Here is a 24,631-nt window from a genome sequence, read left to right as displayed (position 1 = left end):
AAAACCGTAGCTCGGGGCTTCCCTGGTGGCGTGGTGGTTGAGAGTCTGCCTGCCAATGCAGGGAACATGGGTTCGAGCCCTGGTCTGGGAAGATCCCACATGCCGCGGAGCAACTAGGCCCGTGAGCCACAATTACTGAGCCTGCACGTCTGGAGCCTGTGCTCCGCAACAAGAGAGGCCACGACAGTAAGAGGCCCGCGCACCGCGATGAAGAGTGACTCCCGCTCGCCGCAACTAGAGAAAGCCCTCGCACAGAAACGAAGACCCAACACAGCCAAAAATAAATAAATAAATTAATTAATAATAATTTAAAAAAAAACCATAGCTCAGACAAGACTGAGTCACTGTATCTCTGGGAAGGGTGTCGATTCTATACAAGGTGTGACTGGCTGGCTGGCCTTATCTGGGTTACTAGGCTAAACCGCATTCCTGCAGGTGAGCATGGGGTTTCCCAGTAGGGAATGATGTTTGCTTTGTCAATTCTGAGGGTTTGCAAAGGCAGGCCTTGGGCCAAAGAGAGGAGAACCTTCCTCTGGTCTCTGAAGTCAGGGGCGGGCAGGTCTAGCCAGGTGGGCTAGGGTAGGTCTGCACCTGAGCTGTGCTTCCTGGCCGTGACCTCAACGCTCAGTAAAGTGCCAGCCTCTGAACCCCCGTCCTGCACCCCACTCTAAACCCGGGGTTGAAAGAGCCTTGGAAGACTTCAGGAGAGGCATGCCAAGGAGAGAGCTGCAGATGGCCTGCCTTGGTTCCTGCACCCCCTCCCCAGCCCCCATCTTTCTCACGGTAAGTCTGCAGCAGTAACCTCCCAAGTTCTCGGTGAGGACTACCTCATGCCAGCAGCCAGTGCCAAAAAGGATGTCACCACAGCAACGGGGCCTGCCCTGCACTGACGGTTCAGAGTAAAGAAAGTTTTCCAGATGGGTGGCCCTAATCTTGAAGGCACTTTGAAGGTCACTGAAGCAGAAGCAACGTTTCTGCTCGCGAGAGGCCGTTTAGCAGAAATCTGGGGCTGTGCGTCACTGGGCTCACCCGAAAGGCTGCACAGAAGCCCCGCCAACGATCAGCACAGCTTGTACCCCCAGCATTTGGGAAAAACCGTCTATAAGGGTATATGCGTCGGTGTTGTATTTTCCCTGAACTTACGTTACCGCTCAAGGTTTTTGGTCTTGTCTTTTTGCATCAAATGTCTTTCTGGGCATAGAACCCCAGTTGATAACACTGCCTTTTGGAGGAAACAAGATCAGCCTTCCACTCCGTCTCCATCCAGTCAGGTCTCGGTTTAGGGCTGTGAGAGCAGCACATCCTGCCGTCACTGCGGACAGGGGTCCAGGGAACACCTTCCCCTGCGCTGTTCAGTTGGCATCCCGCGTCCCCACACTGTTCGCAGCAAAGCAGTTGCTGAAATGCCCTGTCTGTCGAATTGAAACGTCTTCTTCTCACGGAGCTGACGTCTGGCTGCTGTTTCACGGACGTCATCCCGCAGGAGGCACGCCGGGTACCCACGTGAACGGAGCAGAGGCGACCAGCCACTGTCCCTGAGCAGGCGCCCGCAACCATGCCTCCACAGCGGGGGGGGGGGGGGGGGGGCCAGCCCCACAGGAGCTGCGCCGGGGCCACTCTGTTCCAGGAGGGCCTGTTGTGACGAGCCCGCCCCAGGGGACATCAGCGGCCCCTCTGAGGCTTGAAGAAGGGACGCTGAGGGCCTCAGACACTGTGCTCGAGCACAAAGGAGACCTCCTCTACTCAGGGGGCCCGGCCTCCCTCTCCTGCGGCTCAGCCCCCAGGCCCCCAGGGCGAGGAAACCTTGACGGAGAAAAACGCCACACGTGTCTCAGGCCCTCGCTCAGTGCCAACTTCTCAGGTCACGTTTCTCCTTCGGAAAGGGACCCGCAGGCAACTCAGGAGAGCTCCTCGGCAGCTTCTTTGGGGTTTTACCATTCTCTCTACGACAGAGACTTGGGCCAGAAGCTTCCATGGGATCGTGTGGCCTGCTGCATCGCTCGGCTCCTTTGCCACGGCCCCCTGCTACAGGAAGGGCGCCGCTCCCGGGGTTGCGCACACCAAGCCCTCCCCGGACAGCGATGGGTGACGCCCCTCCTGCGCCCACTCTCTCTACCAGCCCACCATCTAGCAGTGCAGGAGACAGGCCGTGCGAAGAGCTCCGTCCCCTAATCTTACCCCCCAGACGCAGCCCGCGGGCATCTTCCTCTCCTCCCAGGTTCAGCTCTGACCTCCTCCCCCGCCTGTCCGCCTAACCCGCGGGCGCTCACACGCCCAACCTCAGCCAGCCTCCAGCTCTGCCCGTGGGGAGACTGGCCACCAGGTGCCTCCGTCCCGCTCCTCAGCTCCATTCACCCGACGGGATGCTTCTGGCGCTCTCATGTCAGAAGCTTCCGGAAGCCCAACGGAAGACAGGAGCATGTGTCAGACTCGGGAAAGCCCCGGCATCACACCCCACTGACACAGCTCCCTTGACACGAAGCTTAATAAGGTTCTAAATATGTCAGACGCTCAGAGGACCTGACATGAAACGAGCTTTATATTCTGTCTTTCGTGAAAAGTTCAAAACCAGTTTAGGTGCTAAAAAAACACTAAAGAATAACAAAGACGGAACTATCTTGAACCTAAAAAAAGGAGAGTGGAGGAAGGGGGGAGATGAGCAAGGTGGGGCGACTTCCCAGGAGGCTCGGGGAAGGTGAGCCCCAGGCGACCAAGAAAGGACACAGGTCTGCTCCCCGCCCCGCCCCCAAGAGCCGCTGCAAAGGACCCAGCGACCACAGACAAGGCCAGGCGCATTCCTCGGTGAGACCAGCCTCAGAGAGTTAGGGGGTCCCCGGGCTGGGGTAACAGGATCCCAACACCCCTGAGAGCACCTCACAGGTTGTCAGGAGAAGCAAATGCATCCCAAACAGAATATTTTCATTGGAATATCAGTCACGCTCATAACAGGACACCTCTCCCTGTAAAGCATACATTTTATCGTTATAGGTTAATGTGAAAAAGGTAAACAGGAAATGGAATTCTACATCAAATTTATAGATCAGAAAGAAGTGCAATACTTCTCTGTTGGAAATTCAATGGATGTAAGCCTCTTAGAGGCGAATCTGGACTGAGGCAAAAGTAGCATCTCCCATGGGGTCCATGGGGGTGCAGAAAAGGCCCCACCTGCACAGGTCACTGCTTTGTGATCCAAGATCGGAGCACCTCCTCCGCCCTCCAGCCAGCCTACCCAGTCAAAGGTCACTGCCAGACCGCAGTGAAGGACCAGAGAAGGGATGTCTAAACGTGGATGTGGGGGAAATGCCATTATTTCATTTTTAAACTAGTTCTTTTCTCCCTACAGATGGATAATATATGCTTCAGGACTCCTTTCAACCCTGACTATGACTTGTAAGTAACTGACATCTCCAATTTGGACACGTGGTATTCTGAATGTCAATGTAGAAGTCAATTGTTCAGAATTTAAAACACATTTTCTTGTAAGATTCTGTCATCTGCTCAACCCCCCTTAATTCCTAATGTAAATAAACTATGTTACCAATAGTAAGGAATGTGCTCGCTATATTAATTATCGTTAATTTTTAGTGTATTATACTCAATTCATAATAGGAATTAATAAAAAGATGAACCTGATTTCTTTGGCTTAGGGGCTCGTATGGTAGCAGAAGTAGACGAAGGATGGGAAAGCCCCTCTGCGGTACTGGGAACAGGTGGGTTGTCCTTGGCCTCCTCTGGCCTCACACGTCCCCTGCAAAAAAAACACCCTGCCAAAGTCTGCTGGTTCATTTCTTTGCTAACAATCATTTCAGAACTGTAATGATACAGCAGTCCCCGTCATCCCTCCTAGACCGAACGCTCTGATGCAAGAAGCTGTGCTTTGGCAGAAATCTGTCCTCACTGCTTCCAGGTGGTGACACAAGCAGCTCAGGGCCACGTGCAGGTAATGGCATCACCTGAGTGCAGAAGCACCGATGGCTTCCATTTAAATGGGCTTCCTGCGGCTTGTTTTGAAACTTCATCTGGTAACAAGAAAGAACCTCATGTGAGGCATCATCCGTTCCTTCCATCGTTCCAGGAGGTTCCCCTGACGCCTCCTGTCTGACTGGTGTCGGGACAGACGGGGGAGGAGAGCGGGGAACAGCAGACACCGTCTCAGACACCCCAGACCTCTATCCCACGGGGGAGACACACGATTAAACAAGCAATCGTAATGAAGTCTGCATCATTATGACACCTGGACGGGCTCCTTCAGAAGTGACATCAGTGCCAGAACTGAAGCTGATGGAAGGTGGGAGCACCTGACAAAGGTCCGCATTTTACTCTGCTGACTTGCCCTTGGCAAGAACCGTCTTTCCGTCTTTCATTCCCTCGCCCCACGCCTTAAGTGTGACAACTGAGTTTCAACCAATCTTCTAAAATTAGAAATTAAATGAAGTCAAAGCCCCTGTCCTCTGGAGACAACTGAGAACATAACTGGGTTTTAACAGAGAAACAGGAACCTGGGCCTTTACGACAATTACTGTTGATGTTTTGGCGATCACACTGCATTTTCAAGCTGAATTCCTAAGTCTGCCTTGGCCCTAAGGATAGCTCTTGATCCCCTCGGTTAGGGTTGGGACACTTCTCACTGCGTCTATCGCTGTCATAACAGGTCCCTGCGTGTGTGCTGAGAGCTCACTGGTACTGACGCCAAGGTCCACACAGGCCTGTTCTGCAGGAGATTATAATCTTGTCCAGAAAACAAGAAAAACATCATCAGAGATTCCTATTTTCTGGGAGTACTGTGTCTTCCACATAATTTTGTAAAACCTTAGGTTAAAAAAACCCCTATATCCAGTCTTCAGCAAAAAGTGTGTATTCATGTTGAGACTTCTGCTTGCCTTCAAACTAAACCAAGCAGACGAATTTCTAATTTTCTTCTCTCTCTACACTTAGAAACAGTCTTCTCTGGATGGCTAGTTAAAAACTACTTAATAAATGGAATATTTAGGTGTTTCTTTTGGCCGAGGGGCTGCATAAGAGACTTTCTGAGAAACCAGGACACATGGACTAAGGAAGTTTGGGACCCTCTGGACCAGGGTTGAACCTGCTCGCAGCAGAGATGAGCCTGGACGGCACCTCCCCCGACGGGGCCTTCATGACCGACTCTGGGAGTGGCTCACTCAGGAACGTGCATGTGTCCTTGAGGACGGGCCTGTCCTCATTGCCCTTAGCGTCCACACGGACACAGAGTGGCAGGCAGCTATCAGCAGCTCAGTAACTATCTGATGAAACATTCAGGGCTTCCTTGTAAACACTGAGTCTGGATGCCTTCAAAGCAACCTTACCCTGTGGGAGAGGCTGCCAGGTCCTTCTCCTGAAGTAACTGGGCACTGTAACATCCAAAAAAATCTTTCTGGCTTCTTTTCCCACCTCTCTACCTAGAAAAATGAGAAATAAGTCTGAAACTTGGAGGGGGCCACTGAATTTAAGCTGCAAACAATTCCGTATCCCAATTTCTCGCCTTTAGGAACTGGCCCTGGAATGAAGGGAAGGCCCCATGTTACTGAGATCAGGCTCTTCCAACACACACGTGACTGTCACCCGCTGGTCACACTCGGAGACCCACATAGGGACCCATGGCCCATCCTTGACAACGGAATTCAGGGACACCACGCAAAGGGCCAGGGAGGTCTGCCCTTTGCTGAATCTGACACCTGACTCGTCACCAAAACAGACAATGAAACGAAGCTCGTGTCTGTGATGAACTGAGAAAAAGATGGAAAAAGCCGCAATGTTGGCATGGCTTCCTTTCCTGCTGAGGGGTGAGGATGGCCAGGCACCAATCCACATCCTGCCCAGAAGCGTCCTCTGCAAAGAGCCAACTCCAAACGGGTGCTCTTCGGAAGTCCTCACAGAATAAACCCGTGCACGATTCCAGGGGCCGTTTACTAACTCCTAAATAAGTGAGGGTTTACTGTTCCCTTCTCAGCCACTCTACGGCCAGAGTGGACAAGCTCGGGGATGCTTTAGCGCACAAAACTGGTGGAGTTCCTTCCACTGTTCTCATCTCCGGTGGGGGGCTTTGTTACCTTTGCGCAGTGAAAATTTCTGATCTCCAATCATTAGAGATGTATGTGGAGACGCAGAAAAGACAAAACCGGTCTAATGAGAGCTGTCAGTGTCCCCACCTGTGTCTTCTGACAGGAATAGTAGCTCTGTTGTCTGTTACCTTGCGAGATCCTTCCTCCTACTCCCTTCAGGTATTAAACCCCAATTTTAACTTTCTTCCCCAATTTGAACACACACACAAAGTCACAGGAGCATTCTAATATTGTACCTCAAAGTACAGGTGAAGCTAAAACACAGGAACTTATTAGGTCTCTGATGGAGGCCAGTGCTGGGGGGTCTATGGACCGTGCTGGCTGGGTCCCCCCCGGCCCAGGACTGGGCTGTACGAGCTTGCTGGCCGGGTGCCCCGTCCGCTCGGGTGCAGAAGAGACACTTGTCCCAGGCTGGTCTCAAGAACGTGCTGTTCCCTGTGGGACCAGCACCCCTTTATGATCATGGGCAAAATATTTACGGCTGTTGGCCACCTATTTAGGGTGACTGTGCGGCTTTACAACCATAAAAGGGCTTGGGGGCCCCATCACAGGAAGATCAAACTCTTCTCCACAATGCAATTATTCATGTCCTTCTGAAACTGAATCCTCGAAGAATTAAGAAACAAACTTGCAAACACACAGCAAACTGATTATCTTTTAAAAGGAAGAATACACTCAGATGTAGCAAAGAATATAGGAGTCAAGTATTATAGAGTTACTTATTGTAACTGTATAAAAATAAATGTTACTACAACATGGACAGACTTCAAAAGCTAAATGAAGCCTTAAAGGGCGAAGTGAAGGAAGACAGCACAGAGATGGCATGCTGTTGGGTTCTGGCGACACTGAGGTGTCCCGGAAGGGTGACTCTACCCAGCAAGTCGAGGGCTGTAGCCGGGGGCTGGGGAGGAAACAAGCAGTGACTAAAACGGCCACGAGGGTCCTTCTGGGGATGATGGTTGCACAGCTCTGTAAAACTTACTAAAAATAACTGAATCGTACAATTGCAGTGAGTGAATTTTATGGTAGGTAGATTATATTAGTAAAGCTGTTAAAAGCACAAAATTGATGATATTAAGCATAATGGCCTCGGGAATAGTCTAATAAACATTCTGAAGAGGATGTAGACACATAATTCAAGGCAAAGCGTGTATTTACTCTAAGTATCCAGAGCATGAATGTCGGTCAAAAGAGCCACAGTAACTTCCCAAGTCCCCAACTCGGAAGAGTCACAAGGTTTCCGTCCTCAGGAAAGGCCTTCTCTCCTGATGGTTCTTGCATCACTCTTTTTAGGGACTTTAAAACGAAGATTTTGATTGCTCAGTGTTTGCCTGTTTGGACTTCCTAAATTACACTCCCTTCCTTTGACCTTCCTGTGCCCAGCAGCGAATAAGCCACGAGAGAGACCCTCACAGCAAAGCAACCAGGAGCTCTCAAAACTGGGTATGAGCCAACGCTTCTCCTCTGAAAGCCAGGCTCCCGGGCCGGCGGGCCCTCCAGGCGTGCACGCAGGAGGGACCATCTCCCTGGGCATCGAGAGGGGCTGCCCGCGTGGGCGCCAGGGCCCGGACGGCGGGGCTGCTGCGTTTCGGCTGATGTGACACCACCCTCAGCCCCCGCCCCGCTAAGCAGGAGCATTCACCATGTCTGCCCACGTCCCAGACCCTCCTGGCCAGCTCCACGCGTGACATCAGTTACAGGCTGAAAACTAGTCCCGTAAACCCAGCAGCCCCAGAGCTCCTCCACCTCCACTGTCTGCTGCTCTGGGTTTTGTTTTCCATTTTGAAAGACTTCATCCCCATCCTCACGCTCTCGGCTCCGTCCAGCCCGTCTTCCCCCTTCTTCCCCTCCCGCGTCTCCTCCTCTTGGGGACCACAATGTCTCCCACCCTCCTGGTCCTGTTCCTAGTTCTCAGCCATCTTCACAGACGGGATTTCTGAGGGTTGGAAGCGATAAAGAGTTTTGTCCAATGTCTCATTTTACCCAAGAGAACAAATCGAAATAGCTGACATGTTTATAGCAGTTTTATTCACAGTCGCCAAAACTTGGAAACAATCAAGATGACCTTCAGGGGGTGACTAGAGAAATGAACTATGGTGCATCCAGATGACAGAATAGTATTCAGTGCTAAAAAGAGCTGAGCTACCAGCCATTTGAAAAAAAAAACATGGAGAAACCCCCAAAGCATAAAGCTAAGTGAAAGAAGCCAATCCAAAAAAGCCACATACTGGATAGTTCCAACTATATGACATTCTGGAAAAGGCACAGCCATGGAGACAATTAACAGATCAGTGGTTCCCAGGGGTTAAGGTGGGGGAGGGAGGAACAGGCGGAGCACAGAGGATTTTTCAGACAGTGAAGCCACTCTGTGTGACGCTGTCATGGCGGCTACCTGTCACTATGCACTCGTGCAGACTCAGAATGGACAACCCCGGGGGTGAACCCTAATGTAAACCACGGACCCTGGTGATGACAAGGTGTGTCAGCTTGCGGATTGGAACAACGGTGCCAGGCCGATGTGAGATGTTACCAGCAGGGGGAAACCGTATGTCAGGCAGAGGGGTGTTTGAGAAAACTGTACTTGCTGATCAATTCTTCTGTAAACCTAAAACGACTCTAAAAAAGGGTATAAATTTAAAACATAAAGAAACAAAGAGCTGTTTAGTAAGTGGGACGGTCAAGCCAGTGACACAGACCTTTCCTGCTTGAGAGCTTTATGCACAACACAGAGGGTCCCCGCTCATCCAGGTAAGTGCCCAGAAACCTGCCCCTTGAGTCAGTGATCGTGCTCACCTGACCAAGGTCTTGTAAAGGGAGAACCAGCACCATTACGTCACCAAGACTCAAGAACACCTCCATCAACGTCCAAACTCTGTGTGTGTCACCCCAACCTGCTGATTTTAAAGTTCACACGGAAGAAAAAGGGTTGGGGTACCTGCCATATTCTGGGTGGAGGGAGGCAGGGAGGTGCCAGGTCAAGAGCCTCGACTTTAGCACAAGGTTCAAGTTGGATTATTACAGGAAACCGACCATTTTAATTGCAGAAGTGAGTAGTTTGTTTAAACTGGAAGTGACTGTGAGATTCTTATGACCCACAAGTGACAGGGGGAGTCAGGGGACCTACCTGGGTTTTCATGGAGGTCAGGGAAGGAAAGAAGCACAGAATTAATTCACAGGCCCCATGGGGAGCAGGAAAAACAACTGCCTTATAGTCACATCTCAAACGTTATGCTTATTCAACTAGGAAATTATAAAGAATAAAGTATTACTGAGGAATATTTATCTATGTGGAAAACCAATAATGCAAAGTTAAGGAGTGATAAGCCCAAAATTCAGAGTGATGGTTACCTCTCAGGAGGGGTTGTTAAACTTATACATGTTACAAATATTCTTTGTATAAATTAAATATTTAATGAAGTTGTCTTTTAGAAGATATACCAGTGTTAGAAGGATGAGTCAGCAAATACTAATAAAAATAACATATCTAATAGGACTAAGTAGCTGTACCAATCACTTGGCATCAGACAGACCCGTGTTCAAATTCCTACTGCAGATTCAGCAGCCATATAGCCCTGAACAAGTGACATAGTTCCCCCATCTGGAAAAAGGGGGAAAATAATGGTATTCTTCAAGTTGGAGTTGGGTTAAATAGCAAAATGCCTGTTGAAGAGCTCAGAGGAGTTGGGCAAAGAGAATAACCGCTCCCATTCAGATCACTGACCACGTGCCAGGAGCCCTGGGAAGTACCTTACAGGCACAATCCCACCGAATTATCTCTAGGTCATATAGTAATAAACAAAGGAGATAGGATTTGAACCCATAGACAGTCTGACTCCGGTGCTAGGCTAGTAACCATCATGCTACTCTTTCTGTCTGATAAAACTCCTATATTATTATTAATGGTGTTGCTTACCATCATAACTATTCACGGTTTAAAAAAAATAGGTTTAAAAATTACCTATACATGGCTAAGATGGGACTACTTGACACAAAGAACCCAAAGATGTAGAAAGCCGGGTGGCCACTGTGATCCGACATTGTCACGCGACTCTCAGAAATTCCAGTACATTCAACTCCACGCACAGGATAGGAGCCGAGCTCGATCAAAGAGGCAACGGTCTTTCCCAGCCCTCCCTTAACCCGTACACTGGCCAGTTAACCTGGGATAATACATCCAGTTCTAAGCACCACGTCTTAAAAGAACAGACACACTGCAGATCGGTTTGGACAATGACCTGGTACCCACGTCCTTTCACAAACAGTAGAAGGATCCTGGGATACTCAGCTTTTAACACAAATTTTAGGGATTTTCCTAGGGAAAGAGTACAGATTTATTCACATGTGCACCCTCTGGGAGAATCAGTGCATAGAATATGGTTGCTTTCCTTCTGGGACAAAGAATTTACGAACAATCAAGGAATCAGGAACATGCGTCTAGCCCCCAGGACGGCCCAGCGGCCACAGACCCCACAGACCGCAGAGGGCCTGGGGGCTGGATCCATCACCTCTGAGGTTTCCTCCACCTTTACGGTTTGGTGATCCTGAAAATACATATTACATCTCCTAAAAATACAATCCTTCCATAAACAGCAGACAGGGCCCTTTGGGGAGGGCATCGCCCACCGCGGACGCCCTTGGGTCATCACTTGGTTAAAGCTCCTCTGACTCTGCTGAGCCCCTGTCACCTCCCAGCGTCCACATCCTCGTGACCACAGGTGGGACAGGCCACACAGCTCCGGGCTTTGCAGAGCAAGGACAAGGAGAAGAGACTGGAACAAATGCACCTGCTCACTTGCTGAGCCAGACGTCCAGTTTTAAGTTCCCGCAAGACTTAACTTAGGAAACTGGCGTGAACTGAGCTGCCCCAAGACTGAGGCAGCACAGTGCTTCCACGGTGACCCCAGACCACACTTCAGCAGACTTAACCGGGCATCGAACCACACGTACCCAGGCCCCGGTGGGAGACGCCTGCAACGTTGTTACTGAGTCTAAAGGATTTCATGACAAAGGGTTTGAGAGACCGCTAGCCATTTTTTTCTTGTTTCCAGAACATCCAGCAAAGCCATCTGTCTCTGAAATAGGCCTGCTGCTTTATTCCTGAGTCCCTGCCTGTACCGGGGCAGGGAGGCTGTGAGGACCTGATGCTGAGTACAGTCAGTTTAGAAACAAAAGAAGTGAAGAGGAGAGGATGGGGTGGGGGAGGGGAGGAGCTGGAAGAACAAGGGCTCTGCTTCCAGGAAACCGAATCCATGTCACTGGGCGGCTTGAGCCAGGGACAAAGACCTGCCCCCAGGACACCCCGTGCACGCTGAGTCCCAGGCATCCTGGTAATTTCAGTGATATTAATGGTCCCTCTCTAATCCTTATACACATTTTAAACATCCAGAAATGGAAACCCAGCAAAGGGTGGCACCTTTCACACCAGAGCAGGTCCAACAGGACCACCCAAAGGCCATTTCATTCTCTAGGAGAATGTGCCTTATTTTGACGTGCTATTTTGTGCTGATCTGGTAAGTTACAGATTAATTTGCAGATTATCTGTGGCCAGTAGAGATGCAAATTATTTCTGCCATGCAGAAAAGATAACCACAAAGGTCACGGTTTTACTGCCTGTAAGGCATTAACTGGTTTTGTCTCCAACTTAGCAAACCTTTCAGCCTTTCCTGCCAGACGGTCGGTCTAATGCTCTGATCCTCGGCACCCCGACCCCTGCCCTCACTCACCAGCTAGATGTCTTTCACACAAGCTCACAATGGATCTGTGGGCTAGTCACGTTTTAACACTTCGAAAATTGTACCTTGATACATTTAATCTATAGTCAATCACCACTGTCCCATTACTCTTTTCATCCTTATAATCTTCTACCGAGTCTGTGTTATGTCACAGTTTTTGTCACTGTTATCATATACTCGTAACTGTTTTATAATACAAATATTGTAGATTTTGTAGCAGTTATAATAAAAACAAAAACAACAGAAAGTTTTATCACAAAGTTAAGATTTCTAAATAACCAAGTTCCACTTTTCCAATATATCTGACCACTGCCCACCTACACAGGCAGCTGGTTGCTTATTTCAACCTGGACTCTTTCTCCTCAAATTGGTTCTCTTTTTCTAGATAATCCAGTACTCTAGTCTAATTTAGAAATCATGCCTATTATTGTCTCTTAAAATATGCTGCTTCCTACTGATCTGCTGATTTCTTTAGATAGCAAATAACATTTATTGAACATTAAGTGCCAGACATTGTAACAGATGATCCCTGTGTTTGAACAAACAGGCAAAGAGGAAACCAGAGTTGTTTTAAAAATGAGCTGCCATCTTTACTTGACTCTTTAAAAGCCATAACCCCGAGTGATGATTCTCAAAATCCCCATCTCCTCTTTGTGATTTTCTACCCTCTAAGTGTTTGCTATCTTTGTTATCTCTTATTTTTCTATGCTATTAGTATTGATATTATATTGCAGTACAGTACATGGACCTACTTAGCTTCTAGAGCTTCTGGAAACGTCCCTCTGCTCTGCTCACCCTCCCGATTCCACATCGGATACCCCCACGGATGCAGGATCCGTGCAGTCTGGTCACTCTTGTCTCTGCTCCACACGCAGCTCTAATTACCTTCATTTCCCCCAGAGGACAGTGGGTCCTGGGACTCACAGGGGGTCCAGGGCTCCCAGCAGGAGGCCCGAGCTGGGCACTGATAGGAGAGCAGCCTGACCTCTTCTCTCTTCTCCACACCACACTGCCTCTCAGCATGGTCCCGGTTCCAGAAATTTCCAATAAGAACTTAACCATGCCTGATCCCTTGGGGGAAGCAAAGGGATGCTTACAAAGAGCAGGTCACTTGACAGAAGTCACAGAGCAAGCATGAGAACTTGGAACACAAACTCAGGTCCCTTCAGCTGTAAACTGTCATCTTCAATGACTTAGTCACGAATATTTAAGCCCCCGGCCCCCAAATCTCCTCCACAGCACCCCTGCGTCTTTTTCATTCCATGTTGACTTGATTTCTTCTATCAGGTCTTAATGATGTTTCCTCAAGTACCTCGCAGGATCTTTTAGGACTAACATATACACACTACTATATATAAAATAGATAACTAGCAAAAACCTACTGTATAGTACAGAGAACTATATTCAGTATGTATTTTGTAATAACCTATAAGGGAAAATAATCTGAAAAAGAATATATACATACATACACACACACACACACACACACACACACACACACACATATATAACTGAATCACTTTGCTATAAACCTGAAGCTAACACAACAATGTAAATCAACTATACATCAATATAAAAAAAATCCAGATTAAAAAAAAGAAAAGAAATCCTTCAAGAAAAAAAATTAGGGATAACATCTCTATACTTTTTTATCCCTAGTTCAGGGACCAATAAACATTTATTAAATAAATGAATGGCATGGAGTAAAAATGTGTTCTATGTAAACTGGAGCATTTTTTAGTGTGCTGTGGAAAGGTGCAGCTATTTTTATTTGATCTTTTGTTTTTTAAGACTTGGTTTTATAGTAAGATAAATGTCAGTTATCTATTCTGTGCCCATCATGAGACAGAATGTAAACTCCGCGACTGTTAAAGACTGGAGTTGACAGCTCACAGTGATGTTCGCTGGCGAAGGACCTCTTGACGCCAAGCCTTCACCCCGTTGGAGCGAGCGTGTCTTCCTGCTCACCATCGTTACGGGGGCTTCACAGAAAACACCGGAGAGGTACTGAACATGACACCCCCTCACCACATTTGAGTAACACAGGAAGCTCTTGGAAATATTACCCCAGATCCCTTAAGATGTCTTGAAAACTCTGCATGAAATTAAGTACCACCACTTTAGTTGAATTTCTTGGCACCAGGAAATTAAATTCAAATGCAAACAGAAGCGATAAAATTAAGTTGTGGTTTCCCCTATACAGTGGTCATTCAGATAATATGGAAAATAATTAATTTTCAATACTTGCATTAAAGAAGACACAAAATTTATAAATTATCACAGTACCTCAGGACACAGCCCCGGTCCTACAGAGAGCTACTTGCCATTAATCCAAAATATCATGTAAGCTAACACAGTCAGCCTTTCTCCTTAAACCTTTCTGGCCAACTTATTAACAGGTGTTAATATGTACCTACATTAACCAGTTTAACATCTCCCACATTCCCTCCTATCCCCAGGGAAGTGAAACTAGATATTGCTGAAGTGAAACCAACAGTTCAGTTGCTTGGAAGACAAAGAAAGAGAAACCAAAATCCTAGAAAACCCACCTCATAGATAATCAGTGCCTGAATAATTAGGAGTTTCCTAGAATACTGTATTGTTCTCGACAATAACAAGTGTTGACAAAGATGTTGGAGAAATCAGAGCCCTCTTACACTGCAGATGGGGATGTAAAACGGTGCAGCCACTTTAGAAAGCAGTTGGGCAGTTCCTCAAAAAATATGAACTACAAAGTTATCATACGACCCAGCAATTCCACTCCTAGGTATCTACCCAAGAGAATCGCAAACATGTCTACACAAAGACTTGTGCATGAATGTTTATAGCAACATTATTCCTAAGAGTTAAAAAAGTGGAAACAAACCACACGTCCACCCAATGATGCACGAATAAACCAAATATAATGTACCCGTAGATCTGAATACTATTTGGCCACAAGAAGAAGCACTAATACATACTACACATGGATGAACACCGAAAATATTATCCTAAGTGAAAGAAGCCAGTCTCAACAGCCCATATACTATGTGATCCCATTTCTATGAAATGTCAAGAACAGGCAAGTCCATGGAGACTGAAAGCAGACCAGTGGTTGCCAGAGGCTGGCGCTGGAGGGAGGGGATGGGGAAACTTTCAGAAAGCTACACTGCCCTCTTCCCACAAATTTAGCCGTAATTCACCCTTACAAGGTGCACTGGTTTATCTCCTGCTCCAACAGGCAAACATCTTGCAGCTGTCCTTGGACAGTACAGACGAAATCATTGACTCACGCCCAGCCGGTGAAGTCAAGACTCCACATACCTTAAGCAGATAGAATTTGTAAACAGCAAACAAGTGATTCGGCCACGGAAGAAACCCAACTCAGCACAGTGGCCAACTCAGTCTGAATATCACCGATGCAGTCATCAAAGGACCACAGTTCGAAAACGGCCACAGGTTAAGAAGACGTGAAGTAACTGTCTTTTCAAAAGTCACGTGAGGGGGAGGTTGGATGAAAAATCAGTGATCCAACGCCACGGTCCGTGAACGACTCAGATGTCCACAGGAACCAACTACCGCAGTATCAAGAGCCGCGTCCCCCCCGCCGGCCACGTCCCGACTCTCGCAGGGCTGCTCCTCCTCCAGCAACAGGCCCGGACTCTCCTCTCCAGGTCCTGCCCTGCTCTTGCAGGCCAGAAGGGAAAGAGAAATCTCAGCGTGATGTTAGCTACATGAGCTTTCCTTTCTTTTTTTTTTTAAAAAAAATCCTGTTCTGAATGATCAAAGTTCAGGACACCTAGAAATGCACATTTAAACCACCGCGTCTACGGGTACTCACCCGACATAACGTGCATTTCAGCTCCATGTACAACTGGGGTCTCACCACTCTAGAATCTGTTCTTCGAGGACCCTCTCCATGTTCGGGGGAAGCTGCCAGAGTCCACGTAACCAGAGGCAGTGGAGACCCATGAGGCGCCGTCAGGGCCTGAAACGAGGGCCTGTAGGTGGGAAGGTGGACCAGACGCTCGCACAGCTGAGGCCCCCACACTCTCTTCTCCAATTCCCGCCCCTCTCCTGTGTCCCTACGGTCCTCAGGACCCCTCCCGTCCGGACTTCTCTCAGCGGATCCCCGTTCCCTGCTGACTCATCTCACCTCGCTGCTCGGAAACACTACGAGGGACCAGGCTACATGAGCCCTGCCTGTCGCTGTAGCTCCATCACCCAGCACGCGTGTGCGTGCGGAGCCCTCGACAGAGGACTGTCCGTGGGGGGGAACTGCTGCCCGTTTATTCCTGCCGCTGCCTCGCTGCGTTTGGAAACCGCTCTTGCTATACTACTGCCGACATGCTACTGCCCGGCACCAAACCAAAGGCGCCCTCCCCACCTCCCCCCCGACTGCCCCGCAGCCTGGGACACCGTGACCCCCGCTCTTCCCCAGGCTCCTGGCACGCCCCGGCCGCTGCTCTACCTGGCGCTGCTCCCGTCTATTCACCTCCTCATCAGCTGTCCTCTGTTCCACACGGGGGTTTCTCCAGCTCCGTGCGCCCAAGGGGCCACTCACCGCGCCCCCTTCCCTGCTCGGGGAGGAACTCTCCTAAGAACCAGGGCATCTCCACCAGGACCCACGGCCTCTTCTCAGCAGCCCCCGAGACAAGGAAACCTCCAGCGTCCCCTGCTAACACTGCCTGTTCTCCCCGCTGTCCACACCCATGGCTGGAGAACACCCCACGTTCCCCCCGCCATGTCCTCACCGGTCTCCCGCCCGCACCCCCAGGTCCTGTGTCCACGTCCACACCCACGCCCCCGGCCTCGGGCTGCGCTACTGCTCACCAAGAGCTGTGATCATTTTCCTGCTCTCCGTCCATTCCGCACTCAATGCCATGTCCTCAGGGAAAGGTCCTGAAGTGTGTCCCCAGTCACAGCCAGCACCTGCCACACTCCCGTGCCTTCCCGGGTCGAAAGTCAACCTCCGCAGCCTGCTCCTCGGGCCCTCATGGTTCACACCCGCCCTGACTCACACCGACTTTCACAAACCATAAGGAACTCCCGGAACGTGCGAGGCCCCGAGCCGGGTGTTCAGAAAGCAGCAGGCGGAACAGGACTGTCTCATCCGGCCCCGTGCGGACGCCCTGCACCTCAGTCCGCCCGCGGCTCGCAGGTCTGTGCTGTCCCCCCGCACGGAGGCCTCCGCGGCCACGGGGCCTCTCAAACTCCGCCGAGACCCGCCTCCCGCGCCTCTCCTCCCCAGACACATCCTCCGCGCTCCCCGCCACCCCGGCCACCCCACCAGGCCCCGGGAGTGGGCAGACCATCTCTGTCCCCTGGAGCCCGAGGCAGGGGACACGGCCCTCTGAGAGCTGGTGGCTGGGCTCTGCTGCCACAGAAGACGTGCACAGAACTGGTTCCTGACTCAGAAGAGCCCCCCCGGTGTCCCGGGATGTGCGGAGTGAGTGAACGGCTGGAGCTGAGGGGAGGAGGGCCCCAGGGCCCCACATGCTGAAGGACGTGCCCTCAGCGCGCTGGGGAGCGGGGGCGGGCAGAGCCGGGCGGGCAGGTGCGCGGCCACCGAGCAGAGCTTCGAGGAGGCCGATCGACAGGCCATGGTTGCAGGGAATCCCGGAGTACGGACAAGAGGCCGTCGATTTGAAAGTTCGGAGATCACCATTTAACCCGGAGTATACTTTCACTACCTGGATGACGTACATCAAATTACATCAAATTATATCGACTAGGGCTTCCCTGGTGGCGCAGTGGTTGAGAATCTGCCTGCCAATGCAGGGCACACGGGTTCGAGCCCTGGTCTGGGAGGATCCCACATGCCACGGAGCAACTAGGCCCGTGAGCCACAACTATTGAGCCTGCGCGTCTGGAACCTGTGCTCCGCAACAAGAGAGGCCGCGATAGTGAGAGGCCCGCGCATCGCGATGAAGAGTGGCCGCCGCTTGCCGCAACTAGAGAAAGCCCTCGCACAGAAACGAAGACCCAACACAGCCATAAATAAATAAATAAATAAATTTATTAAAAAAAAAAAATTTATATCGACTAGAAGTAAGCGCAGGGGGAGGAGATGGGCGGCTGTTCTCCAGGCCTCTGTCAGACTCTGCAGGAGGAGGCCGCAGGGACACTGGGCAGCACGGCTGGCTGAGAACCAGAGCCAGCTGGGGCCACTCAGAAAGGCAGCCACCGGACCCTCGGGGGCCACAGCGAGCTCAGTGGCCTCTGGGCATGGCCCCCGCACACCCTGAGGCGTCAGAAAAAGAGGTCTGGCACTCTCCCCTTTCTTGGGACAGTGAAGGAATTCATGGGTCTGAAAGCCTGGGAGCCTGTGACCAGTGACAGCACAGGTGACGCTGCTTTGAAAAAAGGAGTTTGCTGCCAAAGTGTCACAATGTAGAGCTCAGCGTCTGCTGGAAGGGCCTCCCGAAGGAAAAGGATTAATAAAAAGCTCTTTGTTGATTCTGCCCGGTTTGCACAAACCCGCTCCTACCCATCTGACCCACACCAAGGCCCTTTTAACTGAACAGCAGACGAAGTGTGACTTTGTGGAAATGGAATCGCTTTCTTGATAAATTAGCCAATTAGAACTTCCCCAGGACGCACAAAAGCCAAAGGCACTATGATTTCCTACCCTATCTCTTGGAATTGCTTTCTTTTTCTCTCCATTTGATGGATTTTTTCCAATAGTCCTGTTGCCCATTTCAAACAAATTGCCCCGTGGAGCCCTTGTCTCTAAAACCTGTGTTTTCCATGCAGAAAATTAATGTGCCCACTCAATTACTGTGCTTTGCTTTCACTTCCTGAAATTTAAGGCTGCAAAATCCTGAAAGGTAACTTCTCTCTAGCGAGGGGGCTGGGCACAGCGGCCTGACTCAGACCCTGATGCCAACCGAAAATCATTTCTGCTGGAGCCTTAAGTCAGGGCGCGTTGTTGAGCTTCCGTCTGTGTGCAGGTCTGGGGCTCTGGGGCTCTGGGGCACCGGGGCATCACCTTCGCTGGGCCGTTGCCCCTGCTCTTCCACCTCGCACACCCTTCCCTGTCTAAAGGCTACTTTCAGCCCCTGCACCCACAGGACGTGACATTGGCATATCCTTGACGTGTCCTCCCCTCCTGTCCTTAGTCACACTTCTCGTTTCTAATCACTGGTGAGGCATCGAATTTTCCTGTGGTTACTCCCCAGCTTTCTAATTTTCCACTTTTACTTTGAAATTAACTCCACATCATGTGAGCAGGTGGAGGAAAGAGAACTTTTTATCGTCCACACAGGTAAACTGTCACATCCATATCTCCCCACTTGGCGGCAGTGATGGTTAATGTCACGTGTCCGCTTGGCTGGGCCATGGTATCAATTATTTGGTCAAACACTAGTCTAGATGTTGCTGTGAAGGCACTTTTTAAAAATATGATGAACAGTTAAATCAGGAGACTTTGAGTCAAGCAGATGACATGACCCTCCATAATGTGGGTGGGCCTCATCCAATCAGTAGATGGCCTTAAAAGACTGAGGTCTCCCAAAGAGAAAGGGATTCAGCCTCAAGACTGCCTTTGGGGCAAGACTGCGATATCAGCTCCTGCTAGACTCTCCAGCCTGGCGAGCTGCCCTGTAGACTGTGCTGTTGCCAGCCCTGCAACTGTATGAGCTCATTCCTTAAAGCCAGTCAACTTCTCGGTCTCTCTCACTCTCTCATTTCAGTTCTGTTTCTCTGGAAGAAACTGTTAAATCCAGGTAATCAGAAATTTTCAATAAAATGCCTCATACGATCTCTAAAATGCCATGCCTTGTATGTTGAGACCAATGATTTGCTTAAGGTTTCTGAAATGAGAGCATATTCAAAGACTAGATATGCAGAATTGTCAATAATCATGATGTCAAAAATGACAGGCTACTAATGGACTCAAAATTGAAGAAGTAAATTATTTCCAGAGGTAAAATCAAAGTCCTAACTTAATTTGGTCCTTGCAAATCTCAGTCCCTTAATTCTCTGCATTGGTTTATTTCTTACAGAATGGATTTCCAAGTAGCTTTAGAGTAAATTATAGCCTTGAATCAGAAAAATCTAAATTATAGGCCCTTAAAAAAATCATACTCATGGCAGAACGTTGCCAATAAATAAAATCCCTTGTGAAAAAAATCTTTCATAAAGCAAGCAATAAAATTTTACCTAGTGCCTGTCATGTGTGCTGGGAACAGTTATAAACAAAAGCATTTACTGTATAGCCCTTGGTCACACAAACTAGCATCTACTCAGCGCCACAAACACACGTCACAGTGAGGTGCTCTGATCTCCATTATTAGGAAAGGCTTATATTAAGTTACATAAAAGGGGGAAATGCCCAAATTGGTAACAAATACAATTACAGAGTAGGTCCCCTGGAGAAGCAAAACATAATGTAAAATGAATGCACTTTTCGAAAGACTGATTCCCAGCGCCTGCCCTGAAAGGCGTGATTTATTTCCTGGGGAACAACTCATATATCCACTCAAATTCTGTAACAGTAAAGCAATGCTTACTTTTGGTACACGCTACCACTTGACCTTAAACTCAGAACAAAAATAAAACAATGGGTTTTCCTTTCACTCCGATCTCAATTAAGATAACGAAAGAACTATTTCACTTAAAAACGGCAGACTGGACCCATCCTACCTTTCCAAGTCTTCAAAAGGCCACCACCGAGGTCACACCACAGTAGGGATGAATTTATTTTAGGTCCTGGTCACTCATCAGGAGAGCTCAGACCATGAAATTATCAGAGCTTTGAACTTTGTCCTGCACAGAACACAAAAACCCACCAGTGTGATTTGTAGGTTCATGCTGCTGCCTGGCATTAAGTTAATGTATAACAACAATTACACATCAGAGAGAAAAAAAATCAACAAGTTAAATATACACTCCAGAAAAACCCAAACTAGCAACAACAATGAGAATGTGATCATCTTGGCAATGCGGCTGGCCCTATCTGTACATTTCCCCCTCTTTCCCATACGTGGGAGGGTGCTTGCTTGGGACCAGGCAGTGGGTGTGTGGACAGGTGACAGCTGGGCTCACCTGTGACCCAGTCAACAGGGGCGGTTCTGTTCAGCTGCATCGTTTGGGCTTCAGGACAAAAGCAGTCTGACTACTTGGGTTTGGGTAGAACCAAAAATTCTTCCCAGAGGATTTTCTGTTGGGAATTTCAACATTCAAAGGAGTTTAACACTGATTTCTCAAAATGAGTCATTCTCAGTGAGCACAGATACCAGATACCTCTTCAAAATCAGTCATTCAAACATGGCGGTCAACACTGCCATGAATAAAGAAGGAGCCAGTCATTATATGAGGTGATTTGAAAAAAATAATGAATATAATTCAACTCTCAAATTACTACATGCCTTTCTTTCTAGTGTGAATGTAAACTCAGGTTTTTGACTGTGGATACCTCAAAGATAAGAGAAGTCCTTCTATATTAGGTGGGAATCTTTTATATCTAGTTCCCCATGGATGTTTAAAGACACTGTAATGTAAAATGTACAATGAAAATCTAAATGGAGATGATGTTTGTCATTGATTTAAAACATTCCTATAGATCACCATTAGTTAAGCGTTCAGGGAATCATTCTTTGTATTCAACTAAGACAGAGGATCATTCTAAATTTTAAATTGCTTTTTAGGATAAAAAGATGGTAGTTCATTAAAATCCTGATTAACATTCACTAAATCAATGGATAGAAGTCTTGAATATTAGTTGGCATGTTTGAAATAAATACATCTTCATCGATATCCAAGAAAAGGATAGGTAACTCTTCCATAAGATGTTATAAAATTAATGTATAATACATCCCTGTTTACTAAATAATTAGCCTCCATTTTGTAAACCATAGAAATCACATTTCTCAGATCATTCTACCAGAAGAACAAGAATCCTTCTGAATTCCTGTAATCTTTATTTTGATAGAGAATCACAGGTGGATTGTTAAAGGTTTATTTAGGCTATGTGGGAACTTAATATATGTTAATTAATAAAACTGAATGATTTTTAATACGTTTAAAAAAAAAAGCAGCAGCTAGTGACTCTTCACTTAGTACTTTATGTAACTTCTCACAACAGTCCTGTGAAGGAAATTAGCTTTTCTGGGTGACTTTTAACAAGTTACCAAACCTCCCCGAGCTTAGTCTCCTTCACAGGGTGTGAGTACTAATGTGTGCTCACTGTGTTGTATGTAGGAAGTGAACCAATATATGAAAAACCCAGGTAGTACCATTTCAGAGGATGCTTACATGATCATTTTAAAAATCGCACAGGGCAAGATCAGGATTTGAACGAATGCTCTAAATTTCCAATCCCAGTGTGGAGAGCAATTCAGGTCACCTCTCTTCCTCCCCCAGGCCAGGTGCGCCAACAGGTAAGGCCACCGTCAGCCAATGGAGAGCGTTATAAAGTAATAAATGCCTTGATCTGGATCTCTGAAAACTTTCCACGTAGAAAGAGTTCCAACTTTTGGACACGACGCTTTTTCGGGTACTAAGTTTAAGGAGTGAGGATGCCTGGTCAGATGTTTCTAGTTCTGCCAGCAGCCTTGGTTTGCTTTGATGGCATTTTCCACAGGGAAGAGTTATGTCTACATGGAAGGAAGTTTACATTCATTATATTTGACTTATAGGTGAAAAATGTATGTTCAATTTATGTGATTTTTGAAACACTCAGTCCTCTGCTAAAACAACCTCAACGTACAAATGAAAGAAAACAAAATGAAGAGATTTAGACTCAGTAAGAGAAAGAACTCAAGAGAGTACTGGAAATAATAACTCAAAAAAAAAAAAGAGGCTTTAACCTTATTGCTAGGAAGTCACGTGTGCATGTAGAAATCTTTCTCTACCTTTGCTGGCCAGTTACCATGAGCAGGAAATATATGTGAGTAGATGTCTTTCTTGAGAAGCCCCATAAAACCCGATCCCAAATGCAGCAATGACAATCATGGTGCCCCTCGCCCCCTGTGAGGCCCCCGCCAGCACGGAGAACAGTGCCACAACATGCGGGTCACTGCGGTACACACCCCCAGCCCACCCCCCCCCCCCCGGGTCTCGTCAGGTGCATTTGGACAGACTAGGTCTTGTTTAATGGGTCTGCTTAACAATACAGAACAACACAGTGAGTTTTCTAATGCTGATAAAATCTGCACGGCAAACTGTAACCCCATTAGTAGCACCCAGAATTACTAGAAATGAAGGTTTTGAAAAATTAAGGGATACAGCTTAAGGAAGGATAAAGACAGGACCATAAAAATCATAGCATTGAAGTCACGCTTATCTCATCTTTACACTAAGGGTGGTGGGAAGACTCAGCCTTTCTAGAAATAGCTTGCATGTCACCCAGCCAGGCTTCCTTCCCAAGGCGGGATTCCTCCTACAGGGAAAAAAAAAAAAAAAAAAAGAAACCGAAGAGGAGTTTTCCACAAGTAGGTTAATAATTTCAACGCAACTTTTCACTCAGACATGTATCGGCTGCGAGGCTATAGCAGGTACTGATGACAAATACGGGAGCACAGTCACTTAACCCTCAGCTCTTACTAAACGCAGCTCCTGTGTGAAGTGCCCCTCATGGAGAACCTCTCTGAACCCTCGGAAAGGCCCTAGGACCTTGGCCCTAGGATCCTGTGCGACAATCAGGGAGCGAGGAAAATCACGCGCCAGTGAGTGCCGGAACTTGGGCCCAGGCCGGCTGACTCTGGAGCCCATGACCTTAGGCATTTCCTCAAGGGAAAATTACATTCTTTTACAACAGCTTCCAGAGACATTCCAAAGAATTATTAGAAAAAAAGAGTACTCCTTTGTCAAAGAATTTAATGAGGAAAAATGTCAGCTAATCAGCTGTTAAAATTTCATATACTGAACCAAATCATCTATTATTTCAAACAAACACTAGAACATGGTTAATACTAGATAAATATTAAATATGAATACTAAAATATGGCTAATATCAGCTTCATTCTTTAAAAGGAGCTTAAGCCATCAGTTATAACAGTCATTATTTATTGGTAACTAATTGCACAAAGAATTGGGGGTCTGGGGGGAAAGGGGAGTGACTGTTAGTGGGCATTGGGGTTTCTTTTTGGGGCAATGAACATGTTCTAAAATTGACCGTGGGGATGATTCGCATGACTCTGTGAATATAATAAAAACAATTTAATTCTGCACTTTAAATGGATGAGTGGCACAGTATGTCAATTATATTTCTTTTTTTTTAAAATTGTAGTTGTATTAGTTTCAGGTGTACAGCAAAGTGATTCAGTTATACATATCTATCTATACTTTTTCAGATTCTTTTCCCTTATAGGTTATTACAAAATATTGAGTATGATTCCCTGTACTATACAGTAGGTCCTCATTGGTTATCTATTTTATATATAGTAGTACGTGTATATCAATTATATTTCAATAAAACTGTTTAAAAAAGAAACAAATGAGGCTGGTGGCTTTGCTGTGGTGCCAATTCATTCTTTTTTTAAAAATTTTTATTTCATATTGGAGTATAGTTGATTAACAATGTTGTGTTAGTTTCAGGTGTGCAGTCCATTCATTCTTTTTTTTTTTTTTTTAATTTTATTTATTTATTTATTTATTTATTTTTGGCTGTGCTGGGTCTTCGGTTCGTGCGAGGGCTTTCTCTAGTTGCGGCAAGCGGGGGCCGCTCTTCATCGCGGTGCGCGGGCCTCTCACTATCGCGGCCCCTCCCGTTGCGGGGCACAGGCTCCAGACGCGCAGGCTCAGCAGCTGTGGCTCACGGGCCCAGCCGCTCCGCGGCATGTGGGATCTTCCCAGACCAGGGCTCGAACCCGTGTCTCCTGCATTAGCAGGCAG

At 47.8% G+C, this 24,631-nt stretch overlaps 1 protein-coding gene across 10 annotated transcripts in view; it reads right to left on the bottom strand.

Moving 5' to 3' along the window:
• The window catches only part of SPATA13 (spermatogenesis associated 13), a 266,585-nt gene that overhangs the window by 79,155 nt on the left and 162,799 nt on the right, over nucleotides 1-24,631 (bottom strand). For 3 of the 10 annotated variants that reach the window (XR_009005913.1, XM_057532937.1, XM_057532935.1), the window contains exon 1: nucleotides 15,636-15,765. The exons of 3 other annotated variants lie outside the window; for them this stretch is intronic. Coding sequence is in view for 3 of the 7 variants with exons in the window: in XM_057532937.1 (XP_057388920.1) it covers nucleotides 15,636-15,662 (27 nt within the window). In the remaining 4 variants the exon portion in view is untranslated. Of the gene's footprint in view, nucleotides 1-3,629; nucleotides 3,680-15,635; nucleotides 15,767-20,440; nucleotides 20,564-24,631 lie in introns of those variants that run through there. 4 more of the 10 variants (XR_009005915.1, XM_057532936.1, XR_009005916.1 and 1 more) reach the window with 3 other exon arrangements.

Source organism: Balaenoptera acutorostrata, chromosome 18, assembly GCF_949987535.1.
Source record: "Balaenoptera acutorostrata chromosome 18, mBalAcu1.1, whole genome shotgun sequence".
Classification (NCBI taxonomy): domain Eukaryota; kingdom Metazoa; phylum Chordata; class Mammalia; order Artiodactyla; family Balaenopteridae; genus Balaenoptera; species Balaenoptera acutorostrata.
Note: the sequence above shows the minus strand (reverse complement) of the source record. Positions and strands in the feature narration are given on the sequence as shown.